Source organism: Triturus cristatus, chromosome 10 (genome assembly GCF_964204655.1).
Source record: "Triturus cristatus chromosome 10, aTriCri1.1, whole genome shotgun sequence".
Taxonomy (NCBI): Eukaryota; Metazoa; Chordata; class Amphibia; order Caudata; family Salamandridae; genus Triturus; species Triturus cristatus.
The window spans coordinates 636,034,074-636,049,986 of record NC_140593.1 but is presented as its reverse complement, the minus strand read 5'-3'; the positions used below and the strand labels follow the sequence as shown (position 1 = coordinate 636,049,986).

The window sequence follows — 15,913 nt, the reverse complement described above, 5'->3', positions numbered from 1 at the left end:
GGTTGGTAGCGCACTGAGTAGTGTTCTTACCAAGCTGCGCGTAATCTCTCAGAAGAAGTCATAACCGAAAAAGCAGCATATATGTATTCTAGTCATTTTGGAGTATACCAACCCTTCACGGACTACTCTTCCCAGCGTTCCAAGCGTGGCACGCCGACCACGCTGCTCCTGGATTGGCGGAGCGGTCCTGCATGCGCGACTACACCTACCATCGGGCTACGGGAGCAGGCTCCTGCTCATTGTAAGGGTGCCCCACTGGTCTCCCGATTTGCAGACCGCTCTCCCTTTGCATTTCATTTCTCCTGTGGCAATATCGTTGCCCTCTCCAATGGTTCGTGTCGCAGGCTAACTCCAGGTCCCCTGATCCTGTCGTTCCCTAGCTGTTGCTTCCGTAAACCTCTTTTCCCTACCTCCTCCCACTGCCATCGCGGAGCAGCAGCCATTGTGAGGATCCAGATTCGGGAAGCTCTCATGCACAGGCACAGGACCCAAGAGCACGGGGAGGCGACAAGGAGGAGCAAGCCGAGGGCCTGTGCACAGGTGAGGGAGAGTACCTTGGAGGCGGACCTAGCACAGGGGAATGCATGTCAGTATCGGATGCTCTCGGACCACGAACGATAAACACGAAGAGAGATGCACACGGAGACTTCGTTGGACGTGTCAATATCAGAATGTGTTATTCATAAAAGAGGTGACTTCCTAATGGAGCGCTAGGCTAGTGCCCTTGCGACCTGCAGTTCCCAAAGGAAATGGGCACTGAGCGAATTGTAACATTTGCGTAGCTTTTGCTAACCGTGGGTACACTGATGTTTTTGACTTCATGGGTAGCATGCCTCACTGCAAGGATGCATGTTTGACATTTTGTTGCATTTTGTTTTGACCCTTTGTGGGAAATGTTTCCGTGGCATGTGTGATCACCACCGAGGTGCGGTTATCGTGTTATGGGACACAGTACTTAGCTGTTTGGTGGATGAAGAAGGGTGAGAGAAAGGCGCACAGTAAATGATTATTCGTAAACTGGTAGCCTTGAACATATCTGCACGTCTCTCTATGGTATTAGTCCCATTATGGCACCAGGTCCCACCCTTACCACAACAGAGTATGCATGCATAAATAAATACACAACACAACTTTTGTTTGGGAAAAATATTGCTGCAGGTTTATTCCATACAAAAGTATGCAATATGGTGGGTTATCTTACGGGCGATCCAAGGGCAGGCAGCTGTATAAACCAATGCTGCCCTGCCCGCCTGATGAGCCACGCACTGTGGAGAAACCCATCAGCGCTACCCTTATGGGGGTGATCCCCTTACTGGATCACGGGTGATCCCCTTACTGGATCATGTGACACATTGGTCCCTTATTACTCACGCCCCTTTCAGGGCGGAGCGTAGCAAGGCAAACCCCCGGTTGTTCAGGCCCACAACCGCCCGAAGGACTAACGGGGCGCCGACGTAGTTGTTCCAGGACCCTCCACACGAGGTTCCTGTGATTTGGCTCTGGCACCCCTATTGTGCTCTTGCAGAGGTAACCTTTCTGTACCCATATGCTTCCAGATCGCCCTGTAACTCCGCCTGCAACGACAAAGAAAAACATTACAACATCCTATGTAATTTGCCTGCCAACCCCACGCCTGGTAAGCGGTAGGGTGGGAGACGGCGTGTCCAGCGCAAAGAGGACGCCAAGATGGCCGGGGGAGGCATAAATACCTCCCCCTCCTCTTTGTGTCGGAAGTGACGTGTCTGGCCAGGGGACTCTTCCTATAGTCCCCCGTATTAGTGGGGGTGGGGAAGTGCCCAAATGTGACTAAGGGTGGCTACCCGCTTAGGGTGGCCCCCTGCGGGGGCCGCGGCCAGCCGCATTTGTGGTCTCGTTGTCCTTTCAGGTTACCAAACGGGGTGGGCTTTCAGAGATTTTTAGTTTAAGGTTTATGATCCTGAGTAGGCATAGATTGGAGGGAGTGATCTGCTTTGATGACCTCTCATTCTCTATATGGTTGTCATTGTGAGATGTCAAGAAGCAGTTATAATACGTAGCTAGTTGTGACCACCCGTCATGGACTATGAGGTGATGTAGCTATCGGAAATTTTCATATTTTCATCCCTTTTTTTGAAGTGTTATGCTCTTGAATTCCTGTCATCCCGGTAGTTGGTGAGTTCCAGAGCATGGCGTCCTGTACTGCGGAAGAAATGCCTCCCATGGATTTCTTATAGTAAGGTGGTATGATGACCGTGGGGAAAGATTGGAGTGCAGTGCCCTATTTTGTTTGTGTTGCTTGAATTAAAATGTGGGTACTGTGGCTTTTACTGGGGAAGCTTTGTGGACGATGCATATTGCCTTGAACATTATACACGTAGCAACAAGTGGCTGTAGTGATTGAAGAACTGGACTCATGTGTTCTCTTGAGTGAAGGTGGAGCGCGAGTCTTGCATCAGCATTTAAGATTGGTTGTCCTTTTGAATATGATGAAACTGGGGTGCCAAGGGATAAGCTGTTGGCATAGTCAAGCTCGAAGAATGCAAGTGTGAGGATAGCTTGCAGCTGTTGTTAGTGTCCAAAGTACAGGAAGATGCGTTGTAGCGTTTATATTGTGTAGTAGCTGCTTTTTTTGACCTTGTTGACGTAATATCTAGGCTACTTCAGAATCAATGGTTCCCACTAGGCTTCTTGCTTCTCTTGATGATGTTGGGGCGGTCATGAGTTCTTGGGTCATATAGCAGTAGGCTGGTGTCTAAGCGACTGTCCACAGGTCATTATCTATTTTGCGGTGTTGAGCTATAGGTGACGCAAAAGCAGTCGTAAAGTTTGCATTTATAGAGGTCTTCTGGGTCATCCATTTCTGTAATGACTTGCAGATCCTCTTTATATTTTATATTTCTAAGAGTTGAGATTGAATGACCCAATTGAGTCCTTTAAGGGGGTTAGGTTCTTGTTGATGATTTATGTTAGTGGTTCTTAACCTGTGGTTTGGGGACCCTTGGTGGTCCGTGAAGCGTAGTCATGGGGTCTGCGGCAGCCTAGAAACTTAACCAATATTAACAGATCAATATGTCAATAAAAATAAAGAAGAAAAATGTACAATTGAAAATTTTAAAACATGTAAATGTGATGGATTTTGAAATTGGATGCTAAAAATTAAGGTGCTCATTACCATGTATCAGTCTGGAACCGCCTGACCTTAGGTTGTCAGTTCCAGCTTCAGTATTGGGATGCGACTGTCCACAAAAATGCATTTTACAATACAAGCTTGTGCGATGGGCAGAAAAGGCCAGCAGCACAGGCTTCCATTGTAAAATGCATGTTTTAAAACATTTTTTGAAACATGGTGCCGGACACACGGTGCAAGGATGTTGAGCCTCCAAAGATGCTTTCTGACAGCCTTTTCATGTCGGAAAGGCCGACATTGAAAGGGTGTTGAAAAGTGGCATCGTAATCCGATTGGTGGAGCCGAGTGAGGCACCACCATCATTATGGGATTATGGTGGCTACCGACGCACCTAAGCGCTCATTGAGCCCTTCAGAAGCGCCGCGGATGGTCCCTCCGCCTGATGCCTACGATGCGGCAGACGGACCTCAGGGGCAGATGTTGGTAGGACCAACACCGTTGTGAATATGGAAAATCTCTAGCCAACATATTGGTCAATTAAAAATTATTCGACCATAAAATAATGCTAATAATGTTAAACCCAATGCGCCAATATTCAATATAAAATACACAATTATTAATACAGAATTTTAAAACGAAGGCTCAAATTTTGTAAATAATTATATCAAAGAAATATACATTAGGTGACAAAACAAAATAGACAGAAATAATAATAAGAAACAGTGTTACAGGGAAGTTAATGTAAATGTGGAAACTTCAAAATTGGTTTCACACAGTGAAGTATGAATCATTTGAAAATGAATATTATTATTAGTCCGATTTGTAACGCGCATGGCTGCCCCAGCAACGGGGCTTCCCAGCGCGACCCCAACCAAGACCAACGTCCCGGAGACAGAAGCGAAATAAGAGCTAGACCGATATAGATTTAGCCTGGCCAGAGAAGAGCCAGGTTTCTATGGCTTTGCGAAAGGCCAAGTGCTTCAGAATGACTCTGATAGAAACAGGCAATGAGTTCCAGAGTTTGGCGGCTAAGTTCCGAAAGGAACGGCCGCCTGCTCTGGCTTTGAAAACACGAGGGGTACAGACCAGGGCGCAGCCAGCCGATCTTAATAGGCGTTGTGGGGTGTACGGCTTGAGTAGGTTGGACAAGCCCACAGGGGCCTGACCAGACAAGATTTTGTGCGCCACACATAAAGCCTTAAACTGGATACCTTTTTCTACAGGCAGCCAGTGTAGCTTAGGAGCAGAGTGGCCACTGAGCTAGACTTCGGAAGGGCTACCAGCAGACGCGCAGCGGCATTCTGGACCCTCTGCAAACGCTTGGTACTGGCCTTATTAGCGCCCAAATATAGTACATTACCATAGTTCAGCCTAGACAGAATAAGGGCCTGGACTATGGTTTGACGCACTTTGGGGGGCAAAGAAGCCTATCACGGTTCTAAGACCTCGTAAAAGCCCAAACACCCCAGCCACTGTTTTGGATTGCGCTTCAAACGTCAAACCCTGATCAAACCATATCCCTAGATTCTTCACAACCTTTTTGGGAGAGGGCGCAGGTTTAAGACGCTCAGGCCAACACTGTTCGGACCAAAGTTCCCTGTCCTTCCCAAACAGCAGAATCTCTGATTTGCTAGCGTTAAGCTGCAAAAAGTTAGCCGCCATCCAGTCCACCACTGCTAGAAGATCCTCCTTGAATTTCCCCAGATTGGCATCACGGTTCTTAGAGAAGGAGATCAACAGTTGGGTGTCATCAGCATATGACACTAACACAAGCCCTCTGTTTTTAGCTACCGCAGCCAGGGGGCGAACATAGATGTTAAACAAAAGCGGGCTCAAAACTGAGCCCTGCGGTACTCCCTGATGCAGAGCAAACTCCTGGGAATGGAACGGAGGCATGGAGACTTGGAAGGACCTTTTCTCTAAGAAAGAGCGGAACCAGCCCAAAGCCTCCCACTCAACACCAATTTCCTGCAAACAAGTTAATAAAATTGCATGTGAAATGGTGTTGAAGGCGGCCCTTAGATCCAAAAGGACCAAAGCCACGGAGTCACCCCTATCCAGACTATCCCTAATAGCTTCCGACACTGCCAACAGTGCAGACTCTGTCCCATGACGTACTCGAAAGCCATGTTGCGAGGAGTCCAGAATGGAGTTCTGTTCAATGTACTCTGAGAGGATAGAGTTAATATAAGATTCCGTCACCTTTGCCAAAAACGGGACTATACTGCAAACTATACATAAATAAAACCTATGACAGTACATAAAACGATGCCTCCCTGTTCCACGGACAGATGCCGGAGATGCCACTCTTGAGCTGAGCGGTTGAATGGGCGTTGGTACCTAGTGCCACCTGCCAGGGACAGATGATCTAAAATACCTGAAAATCCTTTTATTTTCATTGTTTTCACACACGCTTTGCAGTAGCTATTAAAAAAAGAGAGACCCTGATGAAAGCCATGACACTGGTTCAGGTCAATGAGGCAGAAACATGTTGATCACTTTGTAGTGCAGCTACCTCTAATGAAGGGCAGCCACACTACTCAATTTCTGTTTTTAATCCTGGCACCAGGAAGCATTAATAAACTACGGTAGGCTTACCTTGTAGCTAGTTTTATCCACTTTTTCTCACCACTGTTCAGACAGCACTGCACTACCCCACTCACACATTTGCTCACATTGGGTTTTAGTTATACCCCTCTTCTTCACTAAAACATCCCTTAGCTCCTCCCTCACAGTGAGGGGGTTGTAGCCCGCGTCACGACTAGGTTCGTGACGCGACAAGGTATCCCCATGATTAAGCATGACACGTTTGGTGTGTGAGGGAAAACGTCCTTAAAAGGGACCCCTCTTCCACAGCACTGTTTTTTCCATCTTTTCTCATTGGGACAACTATTAGTCGGTTATTCGGACCCGAGGGCTCTTTGTGTTGTAATACATAAAACGAGCCAAATAGAATTATATAGCACAAAAAAACAGTTAAATGATAAAATAATGCAATGTTGCTGGGACCGACGCCAACATGCCGTCGGTGTCGGTCCTACTGCTATCGTATCTAGGCCCTAAGTTGGTTGATTCATGGGAGCACTGCAAGTGCATCAAACATAATACAGTATGGACGATGATTGGCCTCAATTGATTCTGGAAAAGGTTCAACTTTCCCATTACATTTAAAATGTAGATTTAAAAAAAATATTTGTCAATTTAAAAAAATATTTCATTTATACATTTTGTTTCATGCATGCTTGTTTCTGTATTTTTTATGTGTTTTTTTGCAGTGCAAATCATCTAAAATGCAGAGCCTGGGGTATTCGGTAGGGGTCTCTAGATTCCAATAAACATTCAGTGGGGGTCCCCAAGTTCTAGTAATGATTAAGTGGAGGGTCTACAGAAGTCGAAAGGTTAAGAACCACTTATTTAGACAATATAATGGACCGCTAAGGGGCCGAACAATGTTGGGTGTGTGGGGCTGGTGTAAAAGGTGGTGGGCATACCAAGCTTTGCCTCTGTTTGTGCTAAGAGTCAATCCATTTTAGAGCATTTCTACATATTCCAAGATGATAGTCTTTGAAGTAACATGTTGTGGTGGATCTTTTCAAATGCTGCGAATAGGTCCCAAAGCAATAGGACGGACACCCTTTCTGGTATATTATCAGTTTTAGATCATCCCAAATGGATATGGACTCTTTCCTTCTACCTGGTCTTAATGCAGATTGTTGTTCTGACATCAAGTAATTTTCCCACATAAGCATGGAAAGTTGATTTTAAAAATTGCTCTTTTATATATTTTTCTAAGAACACACCATTAGATATTGATCTGCAGTTTGCTGTGTTGGGTATGTTGATGTTTTTCTTTTCGAGGAGTGGTCTAATGTAGGAGGTTTTCAGCTCGGGTGGGAAAGAACGTAGGGTCAGATGTACTAACATTAGCAATACTGATCTAATTGCGATTCTCTCCAAATCACGATTAGAAAATCTGTATTCGTAATGTATGAAACCCTTTTGAGTTTCATTAGCGATTTCCTGTGGCATATTAATGGAATGGGTCACAATTTGCGACCCATTAGGAATCGCAGCCATCACAGGGATGGTGGCCTGCTGAGGTCAGCAGACCACCATGTCTGTAATTCCTTTTTAACAAAGCAATCTTCCTTTTTTTGCTGCTGTTTTTGTTTTTAACTGCAACCCATTTTCCCTGAAGGAAAACTGAATGCATTTTTAAAAAAAAATGAAACTTGGCAGTTTAATTTTTTTTACATTCTGTGAATCTGTTACCACAAGTTTCAAACTGGTGGTAAAGTATTACTGTTTTGCGACCGGAATTTGATCGCAAAGCAATACATACCATTCTGATTCGGTATTTGGAAGGGACATGCCTTCCAAATACCGATCGGTATTTGGTACCAAACGCAAATTGTGATTCGGTAACAAGTTACCGAATCACAATTTGCCTTTGACATTATAAAACGCCTTTTTTAGGTTCTGCTGATCTGACCATTTACGACCACCAAATAAGCTTTGTACTTCTGGCCCCTAGTTCAGAGAACTTGTGGGTAAGCTTATAGCTACCTCTCCTGTGCAGATTATGTGAAGACTATCTTTCAAGAATTTTGAATGTGCTGGGTCTGAAGGTGATCCTGTTAGTCTACTCGAGATAGTAATTTTGTGGAATCTTTTTCTGAGAAGGAATTGAAAGTGGTGGAAAATTGCTTTTGCCCCTCTTTACGGTTGGTGAGAGCTTTGTTGGGTGTGCCAGCTGTGTTTTCTTTAAGATAATTTTCTATTGTTTTAATTTCTGAGCTCAATTCTATGGAGCTATTATCACTGAAGGTTTGCAATTGTGATGCATTTGTGCTTTGGCACTCCTGATTGAGGATTTCTGTTATTATCTTGTAAACTTTTTTAGAATGGCAATTGTCTTCAATTATACTTGTGGAATAGAGTTCTATTTTGAGGTTTTGGTTGTGTTATACTGGTGTAGTATGATCCTGTCTTTTTTGTTATCTTATAATTTTCTCCATTTGCCTTGAAGTGTGCTAAGTTGTTTTCATTCTTTTGATAATGTCATGAATTTTTCTTTTTTGGCTAACCCTAGATGTGTCTTTATCAGCATATAGTTGTCCAGTGCAGTGGAAATCCGGTTGAAGGTGGTGTATTTGTGTTGCAGTTGTATATTTATTGGACGTCTTTCCAGATGGGAGTTTTCTTTTTCTTTCAGTTCTAGTTTTTTTCATTGTCTGTATCTGTGTTTGTTGCTATTGGTTGTTGCTGACTTTGAATTGTTATTATTGATAACTATGTTGATCCTGAAGGTAATGGTAGTGTAGTCGCTCCAGATTACTGGGGAGTTGTCTATCATTTTGGCTTGTCGCAGTGTTGTACAGCTTATACTTTCTCAGTAAAAAGTGTGCAGTTGTTGGACAAAATAATTCAAAACTGTGCAAGACTGATTCTACGCACACCATCAGGATATGTTGACCTTAGTCCTGCTAGCTCACAGTGCACAATCTGTACCCCAAACCTGACAAGGTAACAAATGGAATGTGCAACCTCAGAACATGACAACCCTGACCCCCCCCAAGGAAATAGTGGTAACCGATCTAGAACCTTTTTGTTTAGTAAGTCATGCATACCCAAAGAGATACACAAGAAATGCACAACATGCAGTTTCAATATTTATTGAATCCATGTGATTATTGAATCAAATATGTGTGGTGCAATAATCATTCGAAGGAAACAGGACCGTTTAATTAGCTTTATGAGAATGGTGAAAAAGATTAACAGTTCTTCCATCGTGCTGTTTACAGAGAATATTTGCAAGCATTTAAATAGTTATATTTTGCTCCTACCTAGCGTAACCTAACCTAGTGTGCCTAGGGTGGGTGAATCTGCCAAATCCCTGCAGGGTGATCTAACTCCCCCATTACCTGTGGGTAAGTGTTATCAGGGTGCCTGTCTTGGTGGAGAGCTGGGCATCATCCCTCGCACAAGGTAAACAGGAATCAGCTGGGCTGGAATTCCGGTATGTGGTGACCTCTCAGTGCCAGCGAATTGTTCCTCTATCTAAACAAAGGAGTAATATTGTTTATATATTAAACTTCACCCTTGTAACTATGCCAAAGTCCCAGTCAGGCCATTATTGTTTTTTGTTTTTTTTAAACATCTTTTTATTTTCACAACCATGCTCATTGTACAGAAGCTTTGTTGAATATACAGTGCGTATTACATCACATTTTGGCAACATATCCTTCCCTCGGGTGGCCACCACTTTTTTGGGGAACAGAATCTCACCATCCAAATCCCAACATTCAATCCCGCTGCAGGGCCACCTTCGTATCATTTATCCATAACTTAGAAAGTTACCAAGTCTCCTCTCCCCTTCAAAACCCCACCATTGGCCCTCTGTAGGTCCTCCATGGTGACCATATTTTTTCCAAATTTTTTGGGCACCGTCTGGCTTTGTAGACTACTTCTTCTGCCTTCAGGCACCAGTCCATATCTGTTTCCCATTTCGCAACCGTCAGGGGGTAAGAGGCTCCCTATTTCTTTACTATATTTCTTTAGGCACCTCTCGGCGGCTAATGCCCACTAAATCCTTGTGTGGTGTGGCCAGTCTTCCTCGCCCTGAATCATTAATAATAACGCCTTTGCACTCATCAGTACATTTGTCCCCAGAGCCCCAGTCATTTTATCTGTCACATCTTTCCAGTAAGTTTGTATCACCGATAGAAGGGCCCCTCTTGTCTACAACCTCTTATACATAAAGGTGAATCCCCCTTTCCCAATTTGTGTAGCAAAGTGCGTGGGTAATGTGCACAATGTAGGATTTGGAATTGTATGAGCCTGAACCTGGTTTGATTTGCTATGTCCCGGGGGCTCTGCAGGGTGTCCACCCACTCCTCATCTTCTAAGCCTCCCACATCTTTCGCCCAGGTCCGCTGGAGGTGTTCCATCGGGTCTGTAGAATTGTTTATTAGTTTTTGGTTTATCATTGATATTCCTTTTTCTGGGATGGGGTCAGCTAGCAATCTATCCTCCAGAGAAAGAAGTCTGGAATACAGGTACCCTTTCGGATGTGACTCCGGAGTGCATGGCCTAGTTTGTAGTATCGAAGTCGCTACGTGGGGTGAGGGCAAATTCCTGATAAAGGTCTCGAAAGCGTGCAAGGAGCCTCCTCTCCAAACATCTCGCAAGTGCTCGATCCCTATCCTCTTCCAACCAGAAAACCTCTGTAGTCTCGCTACCTCCCTCAACAGATCGCTGTACCAAAGCGGGGTCATAGCCGTTAAATTGGAGTGTCAACCCAGGTATCTGTTGGACTCTATCCAGCACCGCACTGTAGTCTCAGTATGTTTTGGTAGTCTCAGTTTCTGTTTGCTTGCATATGGGAGAATGTCATGGTTCCCATCCTGCATGGATGCTCTATCTACCCTATACACCGGCTCATTCTGGTCCGTCTACAGCCAGTTGTGGATTATCAGGAGCTGTGAGGCCCAATAGTAACTCCTGATTTCTGGCATCTCCAGCCCACCTTCATAAATGCCTCTTTGCAGCTTTCTTAGGGCTATCCGAGTCGCCCCTCCCTGCCACAGCAGTAATCTGAGTTTGATGGATACTTGTTTAAAGAAGACTGGTGGATCCTGAAACGGTGTGTTCTGCAAGGCGTAAAGAAACCTTGGAAGAGATATCATTCTATATAACGCCGCCCCCTGCCCATAAGTGACAAGGGGAGGGTGTGCCAGTGTGCCACATCTGTCCGGAAGTGGAGCAACTGCTGGGCAAGGTTTCATGGTATGAATAATTGCTAGTCTTTGGTGACAAAGATCCCAAATATCTGAATCCCTCCGATACTATTTGGGCCACACAGCTTGCTGGGAGCCTTGCTGGGGGCCCGGAGAGGGGAAATATTAGTGATTTGTCCCAATTTATTGTATATCCTGAATAGCTTCCGAAAAGTGCAAAAACATGCAGGATGCGTGCTACAGAGGCATATGGCCTGGCGAAGTAAAGGACTATATTGTCTGCGTATAGAGAGATACGCTCTTCCCACCCGTTGGACTAGGGAATGCCCCAAATCAGAGGATCTCCACGTTTCCATACTCCTAATGGCTCCACAGCCAAAGCAAAAAGGAGGGGCGATAAAGGGCAACTCTGTTTAGTACCTTTGTGCAATGATATAACCTCAGAAATCGCATTGTTAACCCTCACCCTCGCTAATGGGGCCTGATATAGCAGTCTTACCCAAGTACAGAATCTCGGACCAAACCCCACCTTGCTAATACCACGGATAGGTATGTCCATTCTATACTATCAAATGCCTTAGCTGCGTCTAATGCCATCAATGCCATCTTGTGGGTTTTGAGCTCTTTGATCATATAGAGGACCCTATACATCCGGCGCAGATTGAGCAAAGTGCTTCTACGGGCATAAAGCCCGAGTGGTCAACATGTATAATGTCTGGGAGAACAGTCGTCAGTCTAAGCGCTAGGGCTTTCGCCAGGACCTTCAATTCAACATTTAGGAGAGAGATTGTCTGTAAGAGCTGTATTTCTCCCAGGGCATCCCCGCTTCATGTATCACTACTATTCGTTGGTCTTCTGGGAGAGACCCTTCCTGTGCCGCAGCTCGGAACATCTCTAGCATTGGCCCTGAGACTTTGCCTGAGAGTCCTTTATAGAGCTCTATTGGCAGTCCGTTGGGCCGGTAGGCCTTCCCAGATTGCAAAGAGTTTAAAGCTGCCACTATCTCGTTCTCCATCAAATCAGCTTCCAGAGTGTCCATGACCTCATCCAACACTGTCTGGACTGAGAACTCACTTAAGAGTTCCTCACAGTCCGAGTAGGATCTGCTACTCCTGGGTTTATAAAGGTCTTCGTAATATGTGGCAAAGGTCCTTGCTATTTCTATGCTTGTGGTCTGTAGGGCTCCCTTACTGTCCCAGATTCACCGTTGCGTGGGCAGCGCCCGCAAACAAGCTGATTCCTCAGCATGATTTCTGAGGTCCTGCTGCTGCATTGCTAAACTCTGTCAGGTCTCGGCTGTGGGATTTTGTGTTACCCCCCCCCCCGCCCTAATGATATCCTGTTCTATCTTTTTACATACCAGTTGTGTTTCCTTTTTCTTACCCCTGATCAGGGACGGAGCCTGCCCCCGAATTACTGTTTTAAATGCATGGGGAGGAGACGGAGACCCTATTTTCTTGGAACTATAACACTGCCCTTGATCAATTTCTCTTTAATTTCTTTGTCCTTTAGGTACCATGGCTCTATTCTTGGGCAACTACTGGTGCGAGTTGCCGGTCCTTCTAGTGACACCTCAATGGCTGATTGGTCTGATATACCCCGAGCTAGATGCTTCGCCCCCTGGTAGCTCCCCATTTGATCACTTCTCGTTAAACAGGTAGTCAGTGCGGCAGGGGGACCCGTGTGGTGCTGAGTATTGTGTATTGTTTTTGAAGGGGGTTCTGATTTCTCCATATATCTGTCGGGCTCCGCGCCGAGGTAAAATCAGGAAGGGACCCCCTACCCGGTCTGGTATCTAGCTAAACTCTGACGATCAAGTTCCGAATTCATCACATTGTTCATGTCTCCCCCCACAAAGGGAATTCTCAGTGGTGGTTTTAGTATTAGGGTGCTAAATTGTGGTAGGATCGTAGCATGCAATTTAGGTGGAACGCAAAGGAAGCAAAGATTCACAGCTCCTCCCAGGTGCCTGACAAAGCCCCATGACATCCTAAGATTATCGGACCATATTGTCTTGATTGTTAGAGGACTTGCTTTTTCACCAGAATGCCCACGCCCGGGAGTGGGATTTAAAACCCAAATGGGTTCTTAATTTATACCTAAAGTAGTCCAGGGCCTTGTATAGGTTCCCTTTCAGGTGGGTCCCCTGTAACAGCACACTATCGGGGAGATGACGTTTGATGTGTTGTAAGACCAGGGTGCGCTTAATTTTGTTCCCTAGACCGTTTACATTCCATGACCATGTAGGTAGAGTTGTTTGTGTTGAGAACCCCATTCGTGGTTGTTAACTTGGAGGGAGAGGAATTGGCCTAACGGCTAGGGTGGTCGACCTCGAATCTGGGGAACCGAGTTCGAGTCTCTGCAATGACGCTGAATATCCTGTGATTCTGGGCAAATCACTTCATCTCCCTGTGCCTTTCAAAAATGAATGTGTCCTCGTGTAACGCAACTGGTGGTATGTAAAGCACTCTGATACCGGGTCAAGTTTGCGCTATATAAAACTCAGTAAAAAAAAATAAAAAATCCCTCCCAGTGTCCCACTCGTCGTGAACAGCATACGTAGAGTTCGCACTGTATATTTGTTGGTAATTTTATGAGCATAACTGTGCATCCAAACAATACAAACCTTATTAACCCCTATAACCCCCATCCCTGCTACCCCTTCGTGGTGAGAGAACCCCACCCCACCACCACCCCAACCTGCATAATGCCTGTCGCCCAAAACTGTGCCTTAAGCAAGCGGAGGTCAGATCACCGCTGATCCTTTGGTTTCAAATTATGCTGAACTTATTCAAACTTAAGACTCCGGCACTTGTATTTTAATTTAAATCCACAGCGATCATGTTATTTCGTGGAGATTTTAGAAGACAACAATTCCATGCTACCTTGACTCCTGTTCAGTGCCTCTTGTATGTTCCTTTGATGTATTAACTGATCAAAGTTATCTAAGGCCGTCCAGCTGCTTCATCCCTATTCTTGTCTTGTTCCAACTGGTGAGCATGATTCGCCTGGTCCCCCCGTCTTGTGTGAACTAATCCTGGAGTCTGACGATCCCTTCTGGTGTTTCCCCTTGCTGGCTACTCTCCAGCCTGTCCCAGGCCTCCTTTGGTGTCGTGAAAAATAACTGTGCATCGTATATTTGAGATTTTTATCTCAGAGAACTTTCTTTACGGCATCGAACAACCTTGTCACGTTCTCATATTGTAGATCTCCCTACGAACGCGCCACCTGCAGAATCGCATCACGGTCCGAAGGTTCAGGATTCTGGAAATGATTGTACGTGGGGGTGCTCCTGGACGCGGTGGCTGCCCCAATGCTCTGTGTGCCCGCTCAATTGAAAAGTAGTTGGGCCAGAGAGTATGAAGTATTAGGTTTTCCAGGAAGAGATCCGCTGTTTGGCCTTTCGCCCCCTCCGGGACCCCCACTACGCACATTTTGTTATGCCTAGCATTTCCCTCCTGGTCTTCGATGCGGGCAATTAAAAGATTTTGTTGTTTTGTGATGGATGCAACCTGTTCTTCCAGTCTTTTGGTCTTGACCTTGATGCATCCTATGTTAGTTTCTACTTCCAAAACCTAATCGGCCAATCTCCGAAGGTCGGCTCTCTATAGATTCACCTCCTCAGTGACTGTGTTCACCTTTGGCTCCAGCATGTCCCCCATCTCTCTGATCGCCTTTATGATGTCCTTCAAGGAAGGTTCAGGTATTGAATCCCTTGCGGCTTCTTCAGGGGACTCCTCATGTTTGGGTCCGGACCTCCCCCCACCCCAAGTGCCCCAATGCAACTGTTTATTTTTCAATCTGATTAGCTTGACCCTCTGATGCACTCTTGTTACGGGCCATTGTAGGCCCTCTCTATTAACGTATTTACTATGTTGTCTTTGCCTGCAAATCTAAATGCTCCTGGTGGTCCCCCCCATATTGATTTGGGCCTTGGCTTTGCATCCCAGCTGTCCAACAGGGCTTAACTGACCCCCCCTCTACCTTTCGTCTTGGGGTCTCAGCCGACAACCTCCCCCACTCTGCTGACCAGGTTCTGTTCACTTCGGGGGGGAGGGGTGTGTTGGGATGGGAGCCACCCGCGCTCGGAGGGTTGTTTGGGTTAATGGTAATGCTGAGGGCTTCCCCCCCCCCTCGTTAGGGTGTACTATCCATGGGGGCGGACACCCTTGTCCCCCTCGCTGCCATGCCAATATTGGTCTAGCATCTTTCTTACCGCTGCCGGCCTTTTCGGGCTATAGAGGCCGAACTCACTGAATTTCAAGTTTACCGCGGCCAACGACACTGTCCCCCCTAGAAGGTGCACAAGGCAATCACTCTGTCTGCCGCACTGCAGGACGCCATTGCAGGTTCTCCGAGACTCATCCAGGTTCCTCGGGGTTAGGCCGAACTCCAGCGTACACGCCCTCCGCAGGCTCAGCTGCCGACCCGCAGGGCGATTTTTCATCGCTCGTGCCTCTGACGGCTCCGGAGGCGCTGGGGTCCTCGTTTCCTTCGGTTGGCACCCCCATCGGCCTCGGGCTTCTCTACAAGGAGCTTCGTATGCTGTCTCGGCCCTGCAGTTTCTCAGTGGGAGGTGCTCTGGCCTCCCAGATCGTCCTGGCCATGGGTTTTCCGGCTTAACGGCTCTGTGGGTCACCCTGGGCCCCGGAGGAAACTTCTCCTGACGCCTGGAAGCACTACCCAGACAGTCGGGTATGCAGTTTGATCAGCTATGGATTGTTACGGATGTTTACCGGGGTCTAAGCACTGTCGGCTAGCGGAACTCGCTCATTGCACTGCCATCTTGATTGGCAGCAAGCCAAGCCCCAGTCCACTATTATTTAATCTTTTGTGATAGCTCTGTCGCCGAATGAACAATAACAACATCAACATGTTGTGCAGCAAAGTGGAAATGTGAGCAGAGGTGTCTCAGAGAATATTATCCTGCACAGACACGCAAGGAAATGTGTGTCTAATGCCATTGTATTTAAGAAAAGAAGGCAACTTAAAAACATGAGCAAAATGGTGGCGTTTCTAGTCAGGCTTATAGTGTGACCACATGACAGTAGGTGGTCAAATATGATGC

General features: G+C 46.1%; 1 protein-coding gene across 2 annotated transcripts in view; it reads left to right on the top strand.

The window, feature by feature from the left end:
* The first annotated feature begins 224 nt into the window (after positions 1-224).
* The window catches only part of LOC146789822 (uncharacterized), a 293,115-nt gene continuing 277,426 nt past the window's right edge, over positions 225-15,913 (top strand). The window contains exon 1 of one of the 2 annotated variants that reach the window (XM_085632179.1): positions 225-540. In XM_085632179.1, coding sequence (XP_085488305.1) covers positions 472-540 — 69 coding nt within the window. In that variant the 5' untranslated portion in view covers positions 225-471. The other variant, XM_085632178.1, reaches the window with a different exon arrangement.